General features: G+C 39.3%; 2 protein-coding genes and 1 non-coding gene across 3 annotated transcripts in view; all 3 read left to right on the top strand.

Annotated features, from left to right (window-relative positions):
- Positions 1-173: 173 nt before the first annotated feature.
- kcnj8 (potassium inwardly rectifying channel subfamily J member 8) lies at positions 174-6,797 on the top strand. Its single transcript, XM_051108382.1, has 3 exons — positions 174-474; positions 697-1,064; positions 2,380-6,797. The coding sequence occupies exons 2-3, from the start codon at positions 712-714 to the stop codon at positions 3,278-3,280; spliced, it is 1,254 nt and encodes a 417-aa protein (XP_050964339.1). The 5' UTR covers positions 174-474; positions 697-711; the 3' UTR covers positions 3,281-6,797.
- The window catches only part of LOC127163846 (N-acylneuraminate cytidylyltransferase A-like), a 42,061-nt gene continuing 25,639 nt past the window's right edge, over positions 4,865-21,286 (top strand). Inside the window, exons 1-2 of the mRNA XM_051107311.1 lie at positions 4,865-4,947; positions 16,199-16,341. Of these exons, the coding sequence (XP_050963268.1) occupies positions 4,865-4,947; positions 16,199-16,341 (226 nt within the window). The remainder of the gene's footprint in view (positions 4,948-16,198; positions 16,342-21,286) is intronic.
- Positions 8,024-8,164, top strand: LOC127164632 (U4 spliceosomal RNA). The gene has a single exon (XR_007827688.1). It is a non-coding gene; the product is annotated as a U4 spliceosomal RNA (small nuclear RNA).

Below are 21,286 nucleotides of genomic sequence, written 5' to 3'. Positions count from 1 at the left end.
TAAAAATAAGGGGTGTCAATAAAAAAAACATTCACAATTTATCTAAATTTTTGTAGTGTTCACAGCGCCCTCTTGCGGTCTTAGGGTGTCTGAAAACTTTTGCACTCTTACAAATAACTCATTACATCGCACTGACACATATATACACAGTTTTGTCGCTATTAAACTTGTTAGAAGTCCTGTCCTGTAATTATTTTGTGACTGGCAGGCTATCTGTTCCTGCATAGCTTATTTTACTTAGCTAAGTTACTACTACTATAACGAGTTTATTTCAGTTTATATGATATAGTAGGCTGTTTTCACATTTTTAGTCTATAAAATAAGAGATTGCTTACATACAAGTAGTTTTAGACTCTTCTTTCCAGAGTGAATGTTTCTCGGAGGCAGCAGGACAGTTATGTACCGCCCATGCGTGTAACTCCTGTAAGAGCGCCGCACAATCATCATAAACATACTTTTTGAAGCCTTTACGCGGTGAGTGTGTCTGATATATATATATATATATATATATATATATAGTGTTTATTAAACTGAAGCAAGAACCCATATTAAGGTCTGATAGATGCAAACAACTTTTTAAACTTTAGTTTATGCTAGCTTAACAGAATTAGAGGGCAGATGCAGGATGGTTGTTAAATTGGAGCTGCGTTTTTGACAGTCGTTGAATGGAGAGTCTTTTTTCCTGACCGTTTGCAGTGACCTGCTCCAACAATGCTGCCGCGTAAGAGCATCATTCCCGAAGAGTTCGCGTTCTCCCCGGCGCTTGTGTCGCCGATTCCCCGCAAGCCGGTGTTCAGGGACCGGGTGAACAAGGCGCGCTTCATCGCCAAGAATGGCGCATGTAACTTGTCGCACAAGAACATTCGCGAGCAGGGCAGATTCCTGCAGGACGTGGTCACTACTTTAGTGGATCTTAAATGGCGTTTCACCATGGTGATTTTCTCCATGACGTTCCTGTGCAGCTGGCTGCTGTTCGCTATGTTCTGGTGGCTGGTGGCCTTTGCGCACGGGGATCTGGACTATAACCGTAAATCTGGTGTAGAGCAGTGTGTCACTCATGTCAAGTAAGTGTGCTCAAGTTTTTAGTTAGTGTAAAAAATTGAGTAATAGACATGAGAAGTGTCTGTCTTGACTGCGTTATGTTTGTACAAATGGAGACGTTCAAACTAAATTAATGTTACTAAATTCTTACTTTACCCTGTATCCAAACATAATGGCTAATAAGATATATCTCAAATTCATTTTCAGTAAATCGTGTTAAGTATAAAAAGAAAAACGAAACGCACAACAATATCGTCGTCAGTTCAGCTCCACTGTACAGCATGAAGCAGAACTTCCTGAAAAGGAAATATATATTTCTATAAATAATAAAGTACTTTATAACAACTAATTCTTATACATTCTTACATTTGTGTAAATGTTACTATTCTACATTTAAACAAGAATTATATAATAATAATGATGATATAGATTAGGCTATATATTTAGAAGATTCTGTCAAACAATCAGCCAGGATTAATCGCATTGTTACTTCGAATCGCATCGATATTTCTATTTATTTTAGGGTTTTCAAATGATTAATCACAGTTAATTGCATCCTTTATTTTAGGGCTGTCAAGCTATTAATCACGATTAATCGCATCCTTGCCTTGCATTTATTTTAGGGCTGTCAAATGATTAATCGCGATTAATCGCAACCTTACCTTATATTTCTATTTATTTTAGGGCTGTCAAATGATATTAGCGATTAATCACAACTTTACTTTATATTTTTAGTGCTGTCAAATGATTAATCACCATTAATCGCATCCAAAATAAAGGTTTTTGTTTACATTATATATGAGTATGTACTGTAAACTGTGTAAATTTGTTTTACATATATATATATATATATATATACATACACACACATATGCACACATACACATACATGTATATATTTAAGAAACATTTGGTTTATATATTAAATGGTTTATATATTTATAATATATAAATTATGTAAATTGTTTTAAAATTTATTTATATATACGTAAAAAAATGTACACAGTACACAATTAATCACAATTGTTTGACAGCATGTTCGGACATGCCTACAAATCCTTTGTCTGTATTTTCCACATATTAATAGTAAAAATGACTATAACTTTGACATTTAGAATTTTTTAAATTATTAAAAAAAATGTAGTGATCTGAAAATTTTGAAGTGAAAAAAAGAATAGAAGAATCATATCAATATGCAAATAGAAACCATTAAAGAACTGTTTTGTTGTTGTTGTCTTTTTTCATGTGGATAATGTTGTTACTAAGTTGTTTTATTCCCCTTATTTTAATAGTTCTAGAAGCCTTACACTCTTTGTTTTTTTCCTCTGTCTTTTCCAGATCTTTCACCTCTGCCTTCCTCTTCTCCATTGAGGTGCAGGTGACTATAGGATTTGGAACGCGTATGATAACAGAGCAGTGCCCCACAGCCATCGCGGTGCTCATACTGCAGAACATCATTGGCCTGATAATTAACGCGGTCATGCTGGGCTGCATCTTCATGAAGACTGCCCAGTCCCACCGGCGCGCCGAGACCCTCATCTTCAGCCGCCATGCTGTCATCGCAGTGCGCAACAACCGCCTGTGCTTTATGATCCGGGTGGGTGATCTGCGCAAAAGCATGATCATCAACGCGGTCGTGCGCCTCCAAGTGGTCCGGAAGACCACTACACCAGAGGGCGAAGTCATACCCATCCACCAGATCGACGTCCAGACAGAAAGCGCAGTTGCTGGCAACAGCATCTTCCTGTTGGCTCCCCTAGTTATAAGTCATGTCATTGATAAGGACAGTCCTCTATACGATCTCTCTGCGATGGAGCTGCAGTGTAGCGATCTTGAGGTCATCGTGATCTTGGAAGGTGTGGTGGAGACCACAGGCATCTCCACTCAGGCGCGCACCTCGTACGTGACTGAGGAGATTCAGTGGGGCCACCGATTCGTGCCTATAGTGACTGAGGAAGAGGGTGTGTACTCGGTGGACTACTCAAAGTTTGGGAACACGGTCAAGGTGGCCACTCCGCGCTGCAGCGCCCGCGAGCTGGACGAGAAGCCCTCCATCCTGATCCAAACGCTCCAGAAGAGTGAACTGTCGCACCAGAACTCTTTGCGCAAGAGGAACTCCATGCGCCGGAACAACTCCATGCGTAAGAGCAACTCCATGCGGCGCAACAATTCTGCCCTTTCAGTGCCCAAAGTGCAGTTCCTCACCCCTGAGGGCGGACCAAATCTAGCAGTCACATGACAAATAGCCTGGTTAGCAATTTTCACCTGTCTTTCTTTTCGTCCTTGTCTTTCTCTAGGTCCTTGTCATGCTCTTTTCTATGGTTTCCTCTGTTTTGTGATCATTCCTATCCTTTTCAACTCTGGCCCTAGAGACCCACTTTTCTGCAGAGTTTAGCTTCAGCCCTAATAAAATACACCCAAATAAGCAACACGGTGGACTACTCGAACTTTGGGAACTTGAAGTCGCACCAGAACAACTCTGTGTGCAAGGGCAACTCTATGCGCTGCAGCAGTTCCACTCTTGCCATGCCCTTTCAGTGCCCAAAGTAGAGTCCCTCACACCTTAGGGTGGACCAAATCAAGCAGTCACATGACAAAAGGACTGGTTAGCAATTTTCACCTGTCTTTCTTTAAGACCTTGTCTTTCTCTTTGTCCTTGCCATTCTCTTTTCTATGGTTTTCTCAGTTTTTTTGACCATTTCTATCCTGGGCAACTCTGGACCTCAAGATCCAATTTGCTGCAGAGTTTTACTTCAACCCTAATAGAATACATCAGAACAAGCTACTCGGTGGACTACTCAAAGTTTGGGAGCAAGGTTAAGATGGCCATGCTGCAGTGCCTGCGAGCTGGACAAGAATCTCTCAATCCGAATCCATATGCTCCACAAGAGCGAGTTGTCGCACCAGTCCTCAAAAGGAACTCCATGCGGCGGAACAACTGTGTATGCACTACTAACTCTATGTGCTGCAGTATTTCTGCTCTCTCTGTGCCCAAAATGCAATTCCTCACCCCTGAGAGTGGACCAAGTCTAGCAGTCACATTACAAAAGGCCTGGTTATCGATTTTAACCTGTCTCTCTTTCTCTGGCCCTCGAGATCTATTTTTCTGCAGAGTTTAGCTTTAATCCTTACCAGAACAAGCTACTTGGTGGACTACTCAAAGTTTGGGAACACAGTCAAGGTGGCCACCCTGCACTGTGGTGCCTGCGAGCTGGATGAAAAGCCCTCCATCCTGATCCAACTTGATGTGCCTAACAACGATCCGCTCTCGCCGTGCCCAAAGTGCAATTCCTCACCTGTGAGGGTAGAACAAATCTAGCAGCCGCGTTACAAAAGGCCTGGCCAGAACAAGCTACTTGGTGGACTACTCAAAGTTCGGGAACATGGTTAGGGTGGCCACCTGCGCTGTAGCGCCCGCGAGCTGGACAAGAAGCCCTCCTTCCAGATCCAGAAGCTCCAGAAGAGTGAGTTGTTGCACCAGAACTCTTTGTGCAAGAGGAAATCCATGTGCTGGAACAACTCCATGCACAAGGGCAACTAAAAGCAGCGCAAAAGTTCTGCCCTCAGCTTGGAGTTCCTCACCCCTGAGCGTGGACCAAGTATTGCAGAAGGCCTAATTAGGGATTTCCACCTATCTTTCCTTAAGTCCTTGTCTTTCTCCATGTCCTTGTCATGTTCTTTCCTATGGTTTCCTTTGTTTTTTTATCATTACCGTCCTGGGCAACTCTGGACCTCAAGATCCACTTTCCTGGAGAGTTTAGCTCCAACCCAAATAAAGCACACTAAAACAAGCTACTCGGTGGACTATTCAAAGTTCGAGAACATGGTCAAGGTGGCCACCCTGCGCTGCAGCGTCCGTGAGCTGGATGCAAAGCCCTACATCTTTGATCCAGACACTCAAGAAAAGTGAGTTGTTGCACCAGAACGTTTTTGCGCAAGAGGAAATCCATGCACCGAAAAACTCTGTGTGCAAGGACAACTCTATGCCCTGCAGCAGTTCCACTCTTACCATGCCCAAAGTGCAGTTCTTTACTCCTGAAATTGGACCAAATCTAGCAGTCACTTCTTTCTTTAAGTCCTTGTCATATTCTTTTTTATGTTTTCCTTTGATTTCTGACCATTCCTATCCTGGGCAACTCTGGTCCTTGAGATCCACTTTCCTGCAGAGTTTAGTTCCAACCCAAATATAACACACTAGAACAAGCTAATCAAGATCTTTATGATTACTTGGCCCTGTCCCAAATGGTACCTTAAGCCCTTGTGGTCTTTCTCTAAGATCACTCTGGCCCAGTCCCAAATGGCACCCTAAACCCTAACGGTCTTCCTCTGAGTCCACACATTTGTGACGAAATAACACTTTGACTGCCAGGCAGAAGTCAGCTGTGTGTAGCTTACAGACTTGCGGGCTCAGCAGAAGTGTGCACAGAGGGCGCATAGCGGCCGCGCTCCTTCTGAAAGCTAAAATGACAAATGGGACAAGCTACAGTCTCATGGACTTAACAGACACATGCACACAACGGCCACTGTAAGTCCTCTAGACCGAAAGTGCACATGAAGTGTGCCATTTAGGACAGGGCCTCTTTTGTGATGTAATGCTGCTTTGATTACTGGGTAGACGTATGCTGTGGAGCTCACCTCTGTGCTGGCTTAGCAGAAGTGTGCATTGAGGGCTCATATTCAGAGGGAAGATAGCGATCACCCTTCTGAAACCTAAAATGATGGGACACTCTATGCCACTTTTTCCCAACCCTGCTCCTGGAGGCACACCGACAGTACACATTTTGGATGTGTCCTTATCTGATCTATCCATTTCCTGAAGTCTCTAGGTGTGAAAAAGTGAAAAAAGTTTGAAAATGTGTCTTGGTGTGCCTTCAGGGACAGGCTTGAGAAACACTGCCCTCTGGTCAGGTGGACTTGTGTACGGCGGGCATTGTAAGTCCACAAGACTGCAAGTTCACATGAAGTGTGCCATTTTGGACAGGGCCCTAGAAAGGTCTAAGTTTGATCAGGGTTTACTCTGCAGGAAAGTGCATCTCAAGGGTCAAAGTTGGTCACCGTGTAATATCTAAAGGTGAAACATTGTTTTTGACATTATAATTTTGATTATATTAGATAGTTTCATTTCTAACTGTTGATACTCATTTAATGTATAATTCCAAAGAGCACCACAAGTAATTATGGATATTAGTCAGCATGAAATGGCAATTTCCTATTTTCTAAAAGCATATTGCAGATCTTATTGTGAACAATTCATCTGTTTCATTTTTAAGTTTTATTATTATTATTATTATTATTATTTGTAATTTTCAACTGTCATAACTGAATCGTCTGTTAAAAACACACTTCTTCTACCTGGTGAAGTATGCAAGTCACTGCTCTACTTTTTTTATTATTATTATTGATAATCTGTTACACTTTGTTGTCCATTCATCACTATATGGAAAAAAAAAAAGGATTCCAAAAGAGCGTTTTCACAGCGATGACAGAAAAACTTTTTTGATTCCCAAAGAACCTTTCAGTGCACAATTCTTAAAAGAACCTTTTTTTTTCTTAGTGGGAAGAACATTTTCCTCTATAAAGAACCTTTTGTGGAATGGAAAGTTTCTGTGGAACCATCAATGCCAGTATAGAACCTTTATTTTTAAGTGTACTTGTGTTTCAGTGCAACTTATCACTGTATGACTCTATACTTAAATGCAATGTACTATGGACAATGACAGTATGTTTCACATTTAATTAAACTTAACTTGTCTTTATTTGTTTGTTTGTTTTTTCATTTGATCTGTAATAAATGGTGTATGTTCTCAATAAAGCTCTGGGATTTTTACTTCAATCAACTCTCTAAACGAAACCTAATAAATGAATTGGGGTTGTTAACAAGGATGAAATGATCCACGAAAACAAATAAAAATCATCAAAGAAGGTAAAACGAGGTAAACAGAGAAAATGTGGCATAACTGTGATTGTGATATTGATGACGAGTTCGTAGCGACTTCTGGTGGTGAACTAGTACAACTGCATGTGTTGGTGACCTCTGGTGGTTTGTTGTGGCAAACATTCCTCATCTCTAACGTGGATTATTTAAGAGTCAGGCAGGTTAACATCACACGATTGTTTATAATATTAGCATTAGCCGATGTGTGTGTTGTGTATGTATGTGTTGTGAGTATCTAAGAACTGGCTAGTCAAACTTCTAGTGAGCATGCTGAATGACCAACAAAATTAGCTCTCTGAATCTTTTAAATAAGTTATGTTCTGAATAATATTGTTAGGACAATTCCACGACATAAAGACATACACAAATACGTTTATAGACCGGGTTTTATATTGTGCAACATTTATATAGCTAGACGTAATGTTTCAGTAACAAGCTAACGAATCATCAGCTGCAGAAACTTGAACTTCACTGGCGAATTTGATGTTTAATTCGCATTTAAGTACATAGTATGTATTATATTCGAAATTTAGCACATTTTTAAACAGATCTACAAACTTGTAATCACAAGAAGGTAAATATAGTCAAGTGATAATTATTTGAAGTTAAATACCGCCCTCTTTTGGACACTTGCAGTTCGTTCTGACATTAAAAGTAGGCTGCACACTACAGATGTGAAAAGAAACAAGGTATCACTGCATTGCATTGCCATTGACTGCAGAGAAAATGGACTTTTACTTACGCATGTGCGTCTATGTTACGAAATGACGCATGTAAACGGTGGGTGGCACTTTGTTGTAAGCATACTTGAAATCTGCTGTATATCCCAGCATGCACTGCGCGGGGGTTAAACACTAATCTGTATTTCTTTTTAAAACGTATATAAAAACATTTATTTTTCACGGCGTACTTATACTACAGCATTTTGATTGCATATGCACCTTCGCAGCGATCCTGTCTATAGAAGAGGGGAAAAGTAAGTACGCTTACCGTCGAGGGGACTCGTGTGTTGTTTAGTGACGTCCCCTCTCTGGACACAATAACATCAGCTTTGCGCAGTGGCAGTATCGTAGCCTATGAGGTTTATCCGAGGCGCGATTATTGCTAATTGAAAACTTTACCCAATACCCCGCCGTGACGACTTGAAATATAGTCGGCACTGGCAATTTTTGACGGTCTTTACGGAGACTGATCTTACTTGTGAAAACAGAACTTATAAGAAATATAATCCACGCGGTTTGTTGTAGTGGCGAGAGAAGAAAATAGTGTTATTGATTCAAGCCTTCAAGTTTTGTTCAGCAAAACGAATGTATGTTTAAAGTGAGTTTATCGGTTTTAGTAAAGCATAATTAAATTGTTACGTGTTATTTCCCGAACAAATCTACTGCTTAACCGAACGTTTATCACACTATGGACAAGACAAAAGTATAATGCTATAAAAAACAAAAAAGATTAATTCATTGTTTACTTGGGTCTTTAGTCTATGATTAGCTCACCTCTTATCTGACAAGTTTTCAAGTTTGAGTCGTTCGTTCATCACGTGACAGCCCCACAAACCTACGTAGTCTAACCCGGAAAGAGAATTGATTAGTTAATCTCTCGAGTCTTTGGGTTCGAGTCGTTTGTTTATCACGTGACAGCCCCATAAACTGAACGAACAACTCGAAAAACCCGCCTTTTGTTCAGCCCAGACAAAACAATGCAAAACGTTTTTTTTCAAACGGAAACAGTGGTGCGTTGAACAACCTGTTCTGATGACGCAAGAGTTGTAACTATGGCAGCTGAGGAACCCATTGTTTGTGTTCTTTTTGAAGAATTTTAATACTGCAAAATACGCCCGATGTTAGTCACTGCCCTTACCGTCCAGAAAAAAACAGAACATCCCAAATCGAGTTTGTGGGGTTTGTGGAAACTGTGGTTCCTAATTATTGTGATCCAACATTTGTCTCGCATTTCAGGATGAAAAGACAAACAAAACAAAGGATAACCCACACCTTACCTCAGAGACTGTGTTATGATCTATATGACTTTATTATTTTTATTGAGAGTAACGTTATTAGGCTCATCATTATTGCTGATCACTGTTGTTGTGCTATGATATTGTAATATTTACTATTATATAATCAGAGGAGTATAGAAAAGTTTATGAAAGTGTCACTCCGCAATACAATAGCAAAATATATAAATATGTATAGTATTCTTATGTTACATTAATCAGTGTGTCTTTAATACCGCGTGGTTTATATACATGTTGCTGCTGATTGGGCTGACGTTTTTGACACACCCACCCACCAAACAAGGGAAAACGCACCTCAAACCCCCTTGCCAGGAAACACGTCGTTCAACACGGAAATCGCAGCAAAACGTTGGGCACCGGTGCGAGCTTGAATTTACCCCTGAAGACTGGAAACAGATGAACTTATTCCTGTGCAGAACTTAATAGGATGTTGCGCATGCGCGACTGAACGAATCACTCCCCGAAACGACTCGTTCTTCCCGAGTCACATTAAAGATTCGTTCAAAATGAACCCATCACTAGTTGCCCGCTTTTCACAACAAAACACAACCAAATCTTTTTTCGATGGGGATCCCCCAATATAAACGTTTTCTGGTGATTAAGTTTTCAGAGGGGGTTCTCCTGGTAAAATTCGCATTGCAGGGGATAGATATCACCTTACATGAGAAACAACAGTGTTAAAGTAGCCCAATTCTGGGGGAAAACCGCGGACTTGGCAACACTGTTGCATAACATTATATAATAAAAATACAACGAAAATGAATGGGGACTGAATGTGTCGGCTTCGTACGATTTGTTTAATGTTCTTTTCTATTTCACAAATTAATTTAGAGCCTTATATACTAACAATGATCCTCCCTTGACTATATTTAACTGCGAGTGATTAAAACGTTTTCAAGCCTATTTAATATTATGCAAAATGTTGAAAAAATACAAATACAAATATTTATCTGTATATGAGTGACATTTAAAGCTGTTTAATATTGAATTAATATTGTGAAAAATAAATGAATAAATAAACACACACACACACACACACACACACACACACATATATATATATATATATATATATATATGGTGGCATTTACTCTATTGAAATAATTATTTCCACTTGAGTATATTTAACTGTTAGTGACTAAATGTTTTTTAAGATGTTTAATATTGTACAAAATGTAGAAAATAAATAATCGGTAACACCTTAAAATAAGATGTGATTTGTTAAGATAGCCGATGTATTAACTAACATGAACAAACACTAAACAATACATTTATTACACTATTTATTAATCTTTGTTAATGTTAGTTAATAAAAATACAGCTGTTCATTGTTGGTTCATGTTAGTTCACAGTGCATTAACTAATGTTAAGAAACACGACTTCTGAATTTAATAGGCCTAATGCATTAATAAATGTTAAAATTAATTTTAACTGAGATTACTAAATGCTATAAATGTATTGTTTATTTTCAATACATGTTAACTGAAGTATTTACCTAATGATAACTAATGAAACCTCATTATAAAATATCACAAAATATTTGAGTAAAACATTTTTTTACATTTTTGAATCAGGAAGTTGTTAATAAAACAAAATAACTAGTGTAGTATCTAGATCTCTAGTGTAGTATAATCTCACCTATGCCATGTTTGGTCTCTTTGAATTCGTATGTTGATGATCTAAAAGATGGTGTATATTATATGTTGATACCTATACAACATATTAGTGTTTTAAGAATCCTTAGTAGTTTTGCATCAACACTCAGTCGAACTACGTATGCAAAATACCATGCTTTGAGACAAAGAGTCGTAAATTTCCCCTTCAAATGTCAAAGTCACCATTGGCTCTTTGGCCCCCCGGAGGTGTGACCTCCAGAGAACTTAAGGCGTCACCCCAGTGACCCCCTTCTCTCTTTTCTGCTACATCTTCCAGTTGCTGCTCAACAACCAAGGTAACGGAAGTATGGTACATTTAACTAAACAAAACAGAGGTTTAGGTTAAGCTGTAGACGGCACTGATGGTTTCACTCAGGTAGTTAACTGAGCTTCAGTTTCTTGTCTCTCTAATTGCTAATCACTTGCCTCTCCCCCAAGTGATTGTATGTTTGTTTGTTTAGATTTTTTATGTTAGTCCTTAGTTAATAAAACTTTTGTGCACAAACTGAGTGCTAAAACATGAGTTTTGATTCTGATTCTGCCTTGTAAAATTGACGTCCCTTTACAATTCCTGATCTAGCTACATGCTCTAATGCAATAGTACTTTAAGAAAGTTATTTTCTGTGGCCAAGAAAATATCATTTCTTAGAGTTGATATACTGAATGTTCGCTGGACGAACAAATTAGTTGATAGAAATTTAATTCTGCTACAGTTACTACTGGAAGCTGATATAAATAATTGTAATTCGCTAGATTTGTAGCAGATATTTGTTTTGATTTCCTGGTTGTGAACGAAAGTACTGTGAATAACCGTAATTTTGCGCAGTTACACTTTCCCAATACATTCTTTTCACATTAATGCATATGAATTGTTTACTTTTTATATCTAAACATTTTTTGTTCCATTGAGGTCTGTATACTGGCATGATTATATAATTATACAGTTAACAGACAGTTAAAATATCAGTGCACGTTTTTGTCTGTAGTTACGATAACCTAAATGGTTAGTGATGTCTGTAGCTGTATACTTTATGGTTTATTTGAGCAGATAAATAGCTTCAAATGAGATTTGCCTGGCTAAGATGGCTTTGAAGCATTCACATACAGCAATTAGAAAATCTGAAATCAAGAGAATAATATCAATTGAAGTAAGAAAGATATGGCAAAACTTTTGGGATAATGGAACAAAAGGAAGGCATCTTCACCAGATTCAGGAGTGTGTAGGAGATGAGACATGTGGTAGTAGGAAGAAAGATGCTATTGTAACAAGAATGAGAACTGGACATTCAGCGTTAAATTACAATTTACACAAAATAGGGAAACATGAAACTGGCAGCTGTGATAAATGTGGGATTCCAGAAACAGTAAAGCACATTCTAATAGAATGTGATGCATATGAAAGATGAAATATTAGGATTCATGGGATATGATAAAGTGTCACTCCAGACTAGGCCTGTCACAATGTCAGGGCCCCCTGCACATGATCATGAGTGAACTTACTATTGAGAACAAAAAAACTGATCTAGCATATTGCCAAACAAATCCTTTAGCTCAAAGAACCACTAATCTTTAGAAGCTACAGTGTTTTCATCCACTTATTTTTATGCACATTTTGGTATATTGCATAAAAAAACGATGGATGGAAACGCCAAGATGCGCATACATTTTAAAAATGCGCGTAAAAAACTTATGTGCTCAACTTAGTGGTTAAAATTCTTATCCGGTAAGAAAACATGCGCATAAACTACGATGAAAATACCTTAATGCGCATTAAAAAATACATGTAAGTTTGCGATGGGACAGCATAACTGGACTAACCAACGAACCGATCTCTTTGCACAGCATCTGAAATGATAATTTTCTAATTTTTCAGTACTTCGTTATAATGAACTCCCAGATCTGCGTTCCCAAACAGCAGGCTCCAAAAATAAACTAGCATGACCGCGTTTCATCTGCACGCTCTAAACCTTGTACATTTCCGAATAATATATTATTCTTATCTACACGACCAAAAAAAATTACATAGAAAGTTATTTCCGCTACTGTAACGGAGCCTCTCGTGAAAAATTTGTATTCGTGCCGAATGAGAAATGTATCGGTGCGTTTCAGTTTCTCTTTAAATTTGTTTTGGTTAGACTTTTATATGTTGTTTATTACGAATGCGATAATAATTTGTGTTCTGTTTTATAATTTGTCTGTTTCTTTGCCATTATAATTTGTGTTTATTTTATAATTTGTGTGTTTCTTAAATTCGTTTTGGTTAGACTTTTATATGTTGTTTATAACGAATGCCATTATAATTTGTGATTTATTTTATAATTTGTATAAATTAATTTAGACTAATCATTTTAATAGCTGCTCATAACTGTGCCTATGAAAACGAAATGCCCCCCATTGAAGATTTTCTGGCAACGGCCCTGCTCAAGACACTACTAGGGAATAGACAAATGCAATCAGAAATTAATGAGGAATTGTTCAATTATTTAAAAAAGAAAAGGAAATATGGAAAGAATATAATTTTGTAGTCATTTTTAGGTGTTAGGTGTTTCATTTTTATTCTAACTTTTTCTCGCTCTCTCTCTCTTTCTTTTTTTCCCATTCTCTTTCTTCTGCTACCAAATCTGTTCAGTCCACACTCCAGATCAGTAGGTGGCGGTAATGCACCGTTTACATTGGTTTTACATCAGAAGAAGAAAATGAAGATCAATAGAGGGTATGCAGTGACGTCACTTTCCTGCCGGTACCCTCAGTCGGTAATATGAAGCTTTGTTTTTAAAAATTATGATATAGTCTGTATTTAAATTATAATTTTGTCTGCATTGCCCATGAAATTTGTCATAGCATTTTTGCTTAAAAAATAAAAGTACTGTTGCAAGTATTATTGCAGAACAGGTCATTGTTATTAATGGCTGTTTCGTTATTATTGGTAAGTTAGTATATTTATTATTCTTATATATTATTCTTATTTAGTACTCATTTGAACCCTTTTCACATTTTAATAAAATACTATTTTATTAAACAAACAATATTATTTTTTATGCTTTTTACACTATTACTATTCATAAAGTATATCACGGTCAAGATCTCATCTATTATATATAACAAACTAGATGAGTAAAGTTTGAGAACAAACTTTAAGTTGGCTTGAGAAAGCCTAGCCTGAAAGTTTGAAGCAGTTGTAAAAGTATAAAATTAGCATGTAACTAGCAAGTTGCTAACATGTTTCTATCATGATTAGCAAGTTATTAGCATGTTACTAGCACGCTGCTAGCATGATTAGTTTGTTACTAGCATGTTGTTAGCATTATTAGCATGTTACTAGCAATTTGCTAGCATGTTTCTATCATGATTAGCAAGTTATTAGCATGTTACTAGCACGCTGCTAGCATGATTAGCATGTTACTAGCATGTTGTTAGCATGATTAGCAAGTTACTAGCAAGTTGCTAGCATGATTTAGATTGCTCGATAGATTAGAAATATTAGAAATATTAGAGTGGAAGCTTGAATTTAGTCTAAAGTGATTAGAAATAGTACATAGAAGGGAAGCTTGAATGAGCCTCAAGGGATTCTGGGAGTTGGCTCATTTGAGAGAGTGTTGGCTCATTTGAACATTCCGTCAATGTAAGTCTATGGGATTTTTGGTGGTTTTGATAGTCTGGTTTATGAAAACCGTAAGCCGGATCAGTTAGAAAAGATAGAGCACATCGAGTCAGACCAGTCTGAAGGTCTGGGCCGAGTTTGGTGGTTCTAGCTTGAAAGCTGTAGGAGGAGATAGAAACCGAAATTTGGCTCAGAAGAAGAAGAAGAAGAAGAATCTTAAATAGTAGATCAGTAAGTTGGCTTTCTCAGGCCAACTTAACAAACAAGTTTAATTTTACCAGAATATCTTTATTTATATAGCCTATATGACGCACACGCACATGATTGTGGGAAATCGAAGGCAGTGAAGGATTCTTCTCCGACGTACAGACCTTCGGTGGATTAATGACATATATTACATTTATATATAACTGTATAAGATCGTTTTTCTTCTTAACTTCTGGACTCCTCCTGTGCACTTCTGTCCACTCTGGCGATCTCATCATGATCAGTTGACACCCAAACACTGCAAAAACATAAAGACCATAACGTCTACTGCCATACAGTACAACCAGGAACAGAGTGACGTCCCATTCAATCACCTGTCAAAAACACTCCCACCACGGGCGAGAATAAGAGAAGCGATTCTCACATGCTCGCTTCCCGTTTTTCCGAGATGGAGCCTTTAGTGTTGTTGTAAGATTAAATATCTAAGCAGACGCGAACTGCACGCTGTTCTGTTCCGAGGCGTTGGGAATCGACAGTCGATTCCAAAGGTTGGATTCGATCGACTCTCGATTCCAAACGCCTCAGAAGACGCTCCCATAACGCAAGGGCTCATGGGGCGCAGGGAACTAGTGGATAGCTTCGGAATGAACGGAACGACCAGCAGTTCGCGTCTGCTTAGATATTTCATCTTACAACAAGACTAAGTCGGTCATGAGAACAGTTCCGACGCAAAACTAAGAAAAGTCAACTTGGATGATTCAAGACACATCGCTGCTCTTATTCTCGCTCGTGGAGGGAGTAAAGGCATCCCGCTGAAGAACATCAAGATGCTGGCAGGAGTTCCCTTGATTGGATGGGTGATCAGAGCAGCGCTGGACTGGTGTTTTTGACAGGTGATTGAATGGGACGTCACTCTGTTCCTAGTTTTATTGTATGCAGGGCCGCACTAACGTGATGGGCTGTGGAGTAGATTGACTGGCCATTGGTAACGTTAGCGCCGATCGCCAAAGCCCCACCACGTCCTCTACATATTAGCGCTATTAGGAGTTTTTCTGTAAATTCTATGCACTACCACTAGAGATTAAAACGTCGCATTTGAATTTGGTTTACAACGACCTGTGCACGTATCTCAGGCGATCGCTGCGCCTAATGTCCGCATTCACCTCTCTTCACTTCGTTCTGGCACATGGAGCAGATAAAAACACAGCATCATCGTTCCCACAGATTTTAGGTTAGTTTGATTATAAACTTGCTGGATGTATTAGCCTATTGCTTAATGTGTTTGAACAACGTATATTCGCTTATGGGTTGAGAGATAACCCAGTAGAAATATCTAAATCGTTTTGCACGTCATGATGTAGGCTAAGCTTTTCATTTAAATGCATTTTAAGCGTTGTGGTTTAAGCAACGCTAACACATTTAACTGTTCAAGGACATTAAGCAGCAAGGCAGAATTTATTTTTGGCAACTGTGTGTTACAACGATTTCAGCCTTATACGCACAGCGCCTGATTAAACTTGAGTTTAAACGTTCAAATACACATAGTTACGTGTCAAAATGCCTGTCTACTCGTCAACATAGTCATTTGTGTCTTAAAAATGAAAGTTGTTAAAGATAAAGCATGTGTTGTATTTAAATTTTGATATGTGTTGGGGGCCCAGTCATAGCCCCGGGGCCCAGTGAGGTCTTAATGCAGCCCTGACTGTATGGCAGTAGACGTTATGGTTTTTATGTTTTTGCAGTGTTTGGGTGTCAACTGATCATGATGAGATCACCAGAGTGACCAAGGAATGGGGGGCTGAAGTGCACAGGAGGAGTCCAGAAGTGTCCAAAGACACCACAAGCTCACTGGAGACCATTCAGGAGTTCAGCAGACTAAACCCAGGTTAGAAAACAGGATATGTTGCTGTCACATTCATTGATGTTCTCATGAGTTAGGTCTGTATAAAGGGTGTAACCAGGGCCGTATTAAGACCTTACTGGGCCCCGGGGCTGTGACTTACTGCAGGGCCTCGGGTCGGGGACAAGGTATATTATCACAAATTAACACAATTTTTATTTTTTGTGTGTTATATGAAAGTGAAACCCCTGGAGATAGATCGACCTAATGGCTAAAGACATAGACCACACATTTCGTTATGACAGCGCTCGCGCTCTCTCTAGGGAGACTTTTGTAGTTTTGTAGTGTTTTGTACTGTATCAGACGATAGTGTGAAAATTAACTAATAAAACATTTCTTTGACTTGACTGAAGCGTTATTAGCGAGGTAAAGTCTTAATATAAATTTAATGGTTGTTTTTTATTATTATTGAAAATGTTTGTAATAGCTATATTAGAATAATATAAAATCTAAATAAACAAAGTGTAGTTTAGGCTAACTCTGTCAGAGTGATCTACATCTTAATAATTAGCTATTCGCAGTGCAACGTCTGCATATCAATCATGTTACAGTGCTTGCTGTATCCGGTTATACAACATATAATAATGGATACAACACTGATATGTGCATCCTGGTGATAACATATGAAATTATGATACAATATGAAAAAAAAACTTGAGTTTAAACGTTCAAATACACATAGTTACGTGTCAAAATGCCTGTCTACTCATCAACACAGTCATGTTTGTTTTAAAAATGAATGTAGTTAAAGATAAAGCTTATGTAGTATTAAAATTTTGATAGGATAAAAATGCTATTTTATGTGTTGGTGGGCCCTGCAGTAAGTCATAGCCCCGGGGCCCAGTGAGGTCTTAATGCGGCCCTGACTGTATGGCAGTAGACATTATGGTTTTTATGTTTTTGCAGTGTTTGGGTGTCAACTGATCATGATGAGATCGACAGAGTGGCCAAGGCATGGGGGGCTGAAGTGCACAGGAGGAGTCCAGAAGTGTCCAAGGACTCCTCAAGCTCACTGGAGACCATTCAGGAGTTCAGCAGAAAACACCCAGGTTAGAAAACAGGATATGTTGTTGTCACATTCATTGCGTGAGTTAGGTCTGTATAAAGGGTGTAACCAGGGCCGTATTAAGACCTTACTGGGCCCTGTTATGTTAATAATGCCACGGGACAACGACTTGCTGCAAAATCGGACTATTTATTAAGTGCGCACACACATTGCACTTCACTCTACAGCTTGGTGCACTACTTACAACTGTCCAGTCCACAACACATTACCGGAACCATTGTTGCTATAAGGCATAACATCACATCTTCCCCCCTTTAAAAGAAAATAACTTTCCTTTGAAATATTTTGTTATATCAATTTGTTCATAACAACATCACAACCAAACCATCACAGAACTTTCACTATATATATATATATATATATATATATTTTTTTTTTTTTTTAACAGTCAACAGATTTCAATTAATCTTTCAGGAGGTCTAACAGTGCGTTTTGGTCTGCAATACTTCCCAGGTGAAGCAGTAACTTCTTTTGTCAGATCAGAGTTAGTGTGATCCATGTCAAACACCTCTTGTTCACCTGATCGCGACTCGGTTTCTTGAACAGTCACTTGTGGTCTTAAGTCCCCTCTGTTCCTTTTTAGAATTGCACCATGCTCGGTCTGAATCTCGTACGAGCGTGGTAGTACTTCTCTTTCAACACAACCTTGTCGCGTCCATGTTCCTGATGCATGGTTCAGGATTCAAACTCTATCCCCAGGCTTGTGTTTTCGCAGGATCTTTGCTTTCTTGTCATAGTTTTCTTTTGGTTTGTTTTTAAGTTGTTGTTTTTCTTGTTTGACTTTGTTCGCCCCAGCAGGTGTCAACGAAATCCTGATGCATGTGTAAGTTAGTGCGTATCCTTCGACCCATCAGCATTTGGGCTGGGGACAACCCATTTTGAAGAGGAGCACTCCTGTAAATCATTAGACTCTTGTGGAAGTCTGTCTTTCCATCGTGACTCTTCTTCATGATAGCCTTCACAATCTTTACAGAACTCTCCGCTAGCCTGTTGGACCTAGGGTAGTTTGGGCTTGATGTGGTGTGTTGAAATGCCCACTCTGTAGCGAAGACATCAAACTCCCTACTGCAAAACTGTGGCCCATTATCCGAAAACACTTCACAGGGAACTCCATGTCTTGCGAAGACTGTCTTCAGAAAAGCAATGACAGCTTGGCTGGATGTCACCTGAAGTGTTGCAACTTCTGGATAGTTTGAGAAATAATCAGTAACTACAATGTGGCTCTTACCATTGCAGTCAAACAGGTCTACCCCAACCTTTTGGTATGGATAATCGGGCACTGGATGAGGCCTGAGTGGCTCCGCTTGTTGCCTGGGTCTGTATGTGAGGAATATTTCACATGAAGCTGTAAGCTGACTGATGTCATGATTTATCCTTGGCCAATACATTAACCTCATGGGCCCTGCGCTTACATTTCTCCTCTCCTAGATGCTCCTCATGAACCTTGTGCAGCATCTCCTTGCGCACTGACGCTGGGATGACAAACTTGTTTCCCTTGAAGATGATGTCATTCACTACTGAAAGCTCCGCTCTGCATGACCAGTAATCTTGAAATTGCTTTGGACAGTCACTTTTCTTTTCTGGCCAACCTTCTAGTATGGTCTCTCTAAGTTGTGTCATTGTTCCATCCATATCTGTTGCCTTTCTAATTTGTTCAGTTTTCTCTGATGACACAGGAAGAGAGGTTACAATCATGTCAACATACGCTTGTATGTCCGCACCTTTCTCACTGGTAAGGCTTTCATGCTTGTCGACAGCCCGAGAGAGTGTATCAGCTGCGAACATGAATTTTCCTGGTGTATAGATCATGTTGACATCGTATTTTTGGAGTCTGATGAGCATTCGTTGGATTCTCATAGGATAGTCATTTAAGGCCTTAGACATTATGGACACCAGTGGCTTATGGTCCGTTTCCACTTCAAAGGACTGTCGATAGACATACTGGTGGAACCTTTCACAGGCATACGTGCAAGCCAAAAGTTCCTTCTCGATCTGTGCATAGTTAGTTTCTGCACTCGTCAAGGCCCTTGATGCGTAGGCTACCGGCTGCCAGCTCTCAGCATGTTGCTGCAAAAGCACAGCACCTAGGCCATATCGTGAGGCATCCGCTGAGATTTGTGTGCTCTTGTGCGGGTCATAATATCTGAGCACTGGCTCCTCTGTAATGATGCGCTTCAATTTTTGAAAGCACATCTCCTGCTCATGAGCCCACATCCATTCATTCTTTTGCTCGAGGAGACATCTGAGTGGAGCTGAATGCGTTGACAGCTGCTAACTTCTTCTTTATTTTGAGGCCTTTCCATGTTGACTATTGCTGAAGTTTTTCTTGAGTCTGGCCTGACCCCTTCCTCAGACAAAACATCTCCCATGAAAGTTAAGCTCTTGACTGCAAACTCACATTTCTCCTTGTTCAATTTAGATTCGACTGTCTTATTAGCTCCAGGACCTGCCTCAATCTTGCATCATGCTCCTGGTGGTCGGAACCCCACACAATTATGTCATCCATCATCGTCTCTACCCCTGGTAAGTGTTCAAAGATCATGTGGATTGTTTTGTGGTATACTTCAGGTGCTGATAGAATACCATAAGGTAGACGGAGAAAACGATATCTGCCTTCTGGCGTATTGAAGGTACACAGTTTAGAACTTGCTTCATCGAGTTTCAATTGCCAGAAACCAGACGACACATCAAGCTTACTGAACCACTTCGCTCCAGCAAACTGAGACATGATCTCTTCTCGGGTTGGCAGTTTGAAATGTTCACGTTTTATGGCCCTGTTGTGATCTCTTGGATCAAGACATATTCTCAAAGAACCATTCTTCTTGAGCACAATGACTAGTGAACTCACCCAGTCTGTTGGTTCATCGATTTTCTTAATGACATCCAGCTTCTCCATGCGAGCTAATTCCTCTTTGAGTTTTTCTCGCAATGCAAATAGAACTTTTCTGCATGCGTGCACCACAGGAGTCACAGCGTCATCTGTATTTATTCTGTGTTCCCCAGGCAGACATCCGAGTCCTTCAAAAACATCCTTGTACTCCTCCAAGAATGAAGTTTCATTTGCTTTGCATTGTGATGTCACTACAAACACTCTCCTCACTAAGTCCAGTTTTTCCACATGTGCTCAGTCCCAGAATTGGCTGAACGCTCTTTTCCACAATCAGCATTTGTGTCTTTAACAGCTGTCTCTTGTGTTTCAGAGTCACCAGGCAGATTCCTTTAACAGGGACATCCTCATCTGTGTATCCTGTTACTTTTATTTTTGTTGAGTGAATTTTGTTTTTAACTTTGAGGGTTCTGTAGTCATTCATAGACAACAGGTTAACTTGTGCACCTGTATCTAATTTGAATGGTATTATTGTCTCATTTACCGTCAGTGGTACAATCCATTCAGTTTTTTCTGTCATGTTTGTTTGAACAGAATCTACAAAGAATTCCTCTGGCTGTTCTTCAACTGTATGTACTTTTTTTCTTTGCAACACTTTGCAAAATGATTATTCTTCCCCGCAACGATTTCATGTTTTTCCATAAGCAGGACAAGATCGTGGTATATGTATCCCTCCACATCTGCCACACTTGCTTTTTGTTGCTTTTTTTGTGGTTGTTGGTCTTTGTTTTGTAGGTTGTTTTGTGTGCTGCTCCTCTCTTTTTACTGCATGTACTGTAGCAGTATCCCTATGCAGTCCTTTGGCTTGTGCGTGAGTTATTTCAGCAGCTCTACACATGTTGACAGCTTTCTCTCATGTCAAAGCTGGTTCACGTAGCAGTCTTTCCCTGAGACCATTATCGGGAATCCCACAGACTATTCTGTCTCTCACTAGTGAATCTCTTAAATCTCCGAAGTCACAAGTCTTACTCAGTGTG

Source organism: Labeo rohita, chromosome 4, assembly GCF_022985175.1.
Source record: "Labeo rohita strain BAU-BD-2019 chromosome 4, IGBB_LRoh.1.0, whole genome shotgun sequence".
Taxonomy (NCBI): Eukaryota; Metazoa; Chordata; class Actinopteri; order Cypriniformes; family Cyprinidae; genus Labeo; species Labeo rohita.
The sequence above is the reverse complement of the archived record's forward strand: the minus strand, read 5'-3'. Positions and strand labels throughout refer to the sequence as shown.

Coding starts and splice junctions, on each gene's coding strand:
- kcnj8 (XM_051108382.1), top strand. CDS start 712: ATGCTGCCGCGTAAGAGCATCATTCCCGAAGAGTTCGCGTTCTCCCCG. Junction 1,065..2,379: donor CAGTGTGTCACTCATGTCAA/GTAAGTGTGCTC, acceptor TGTCTTTTCCAG/ATCTTTCACCTCTGCCTTCC.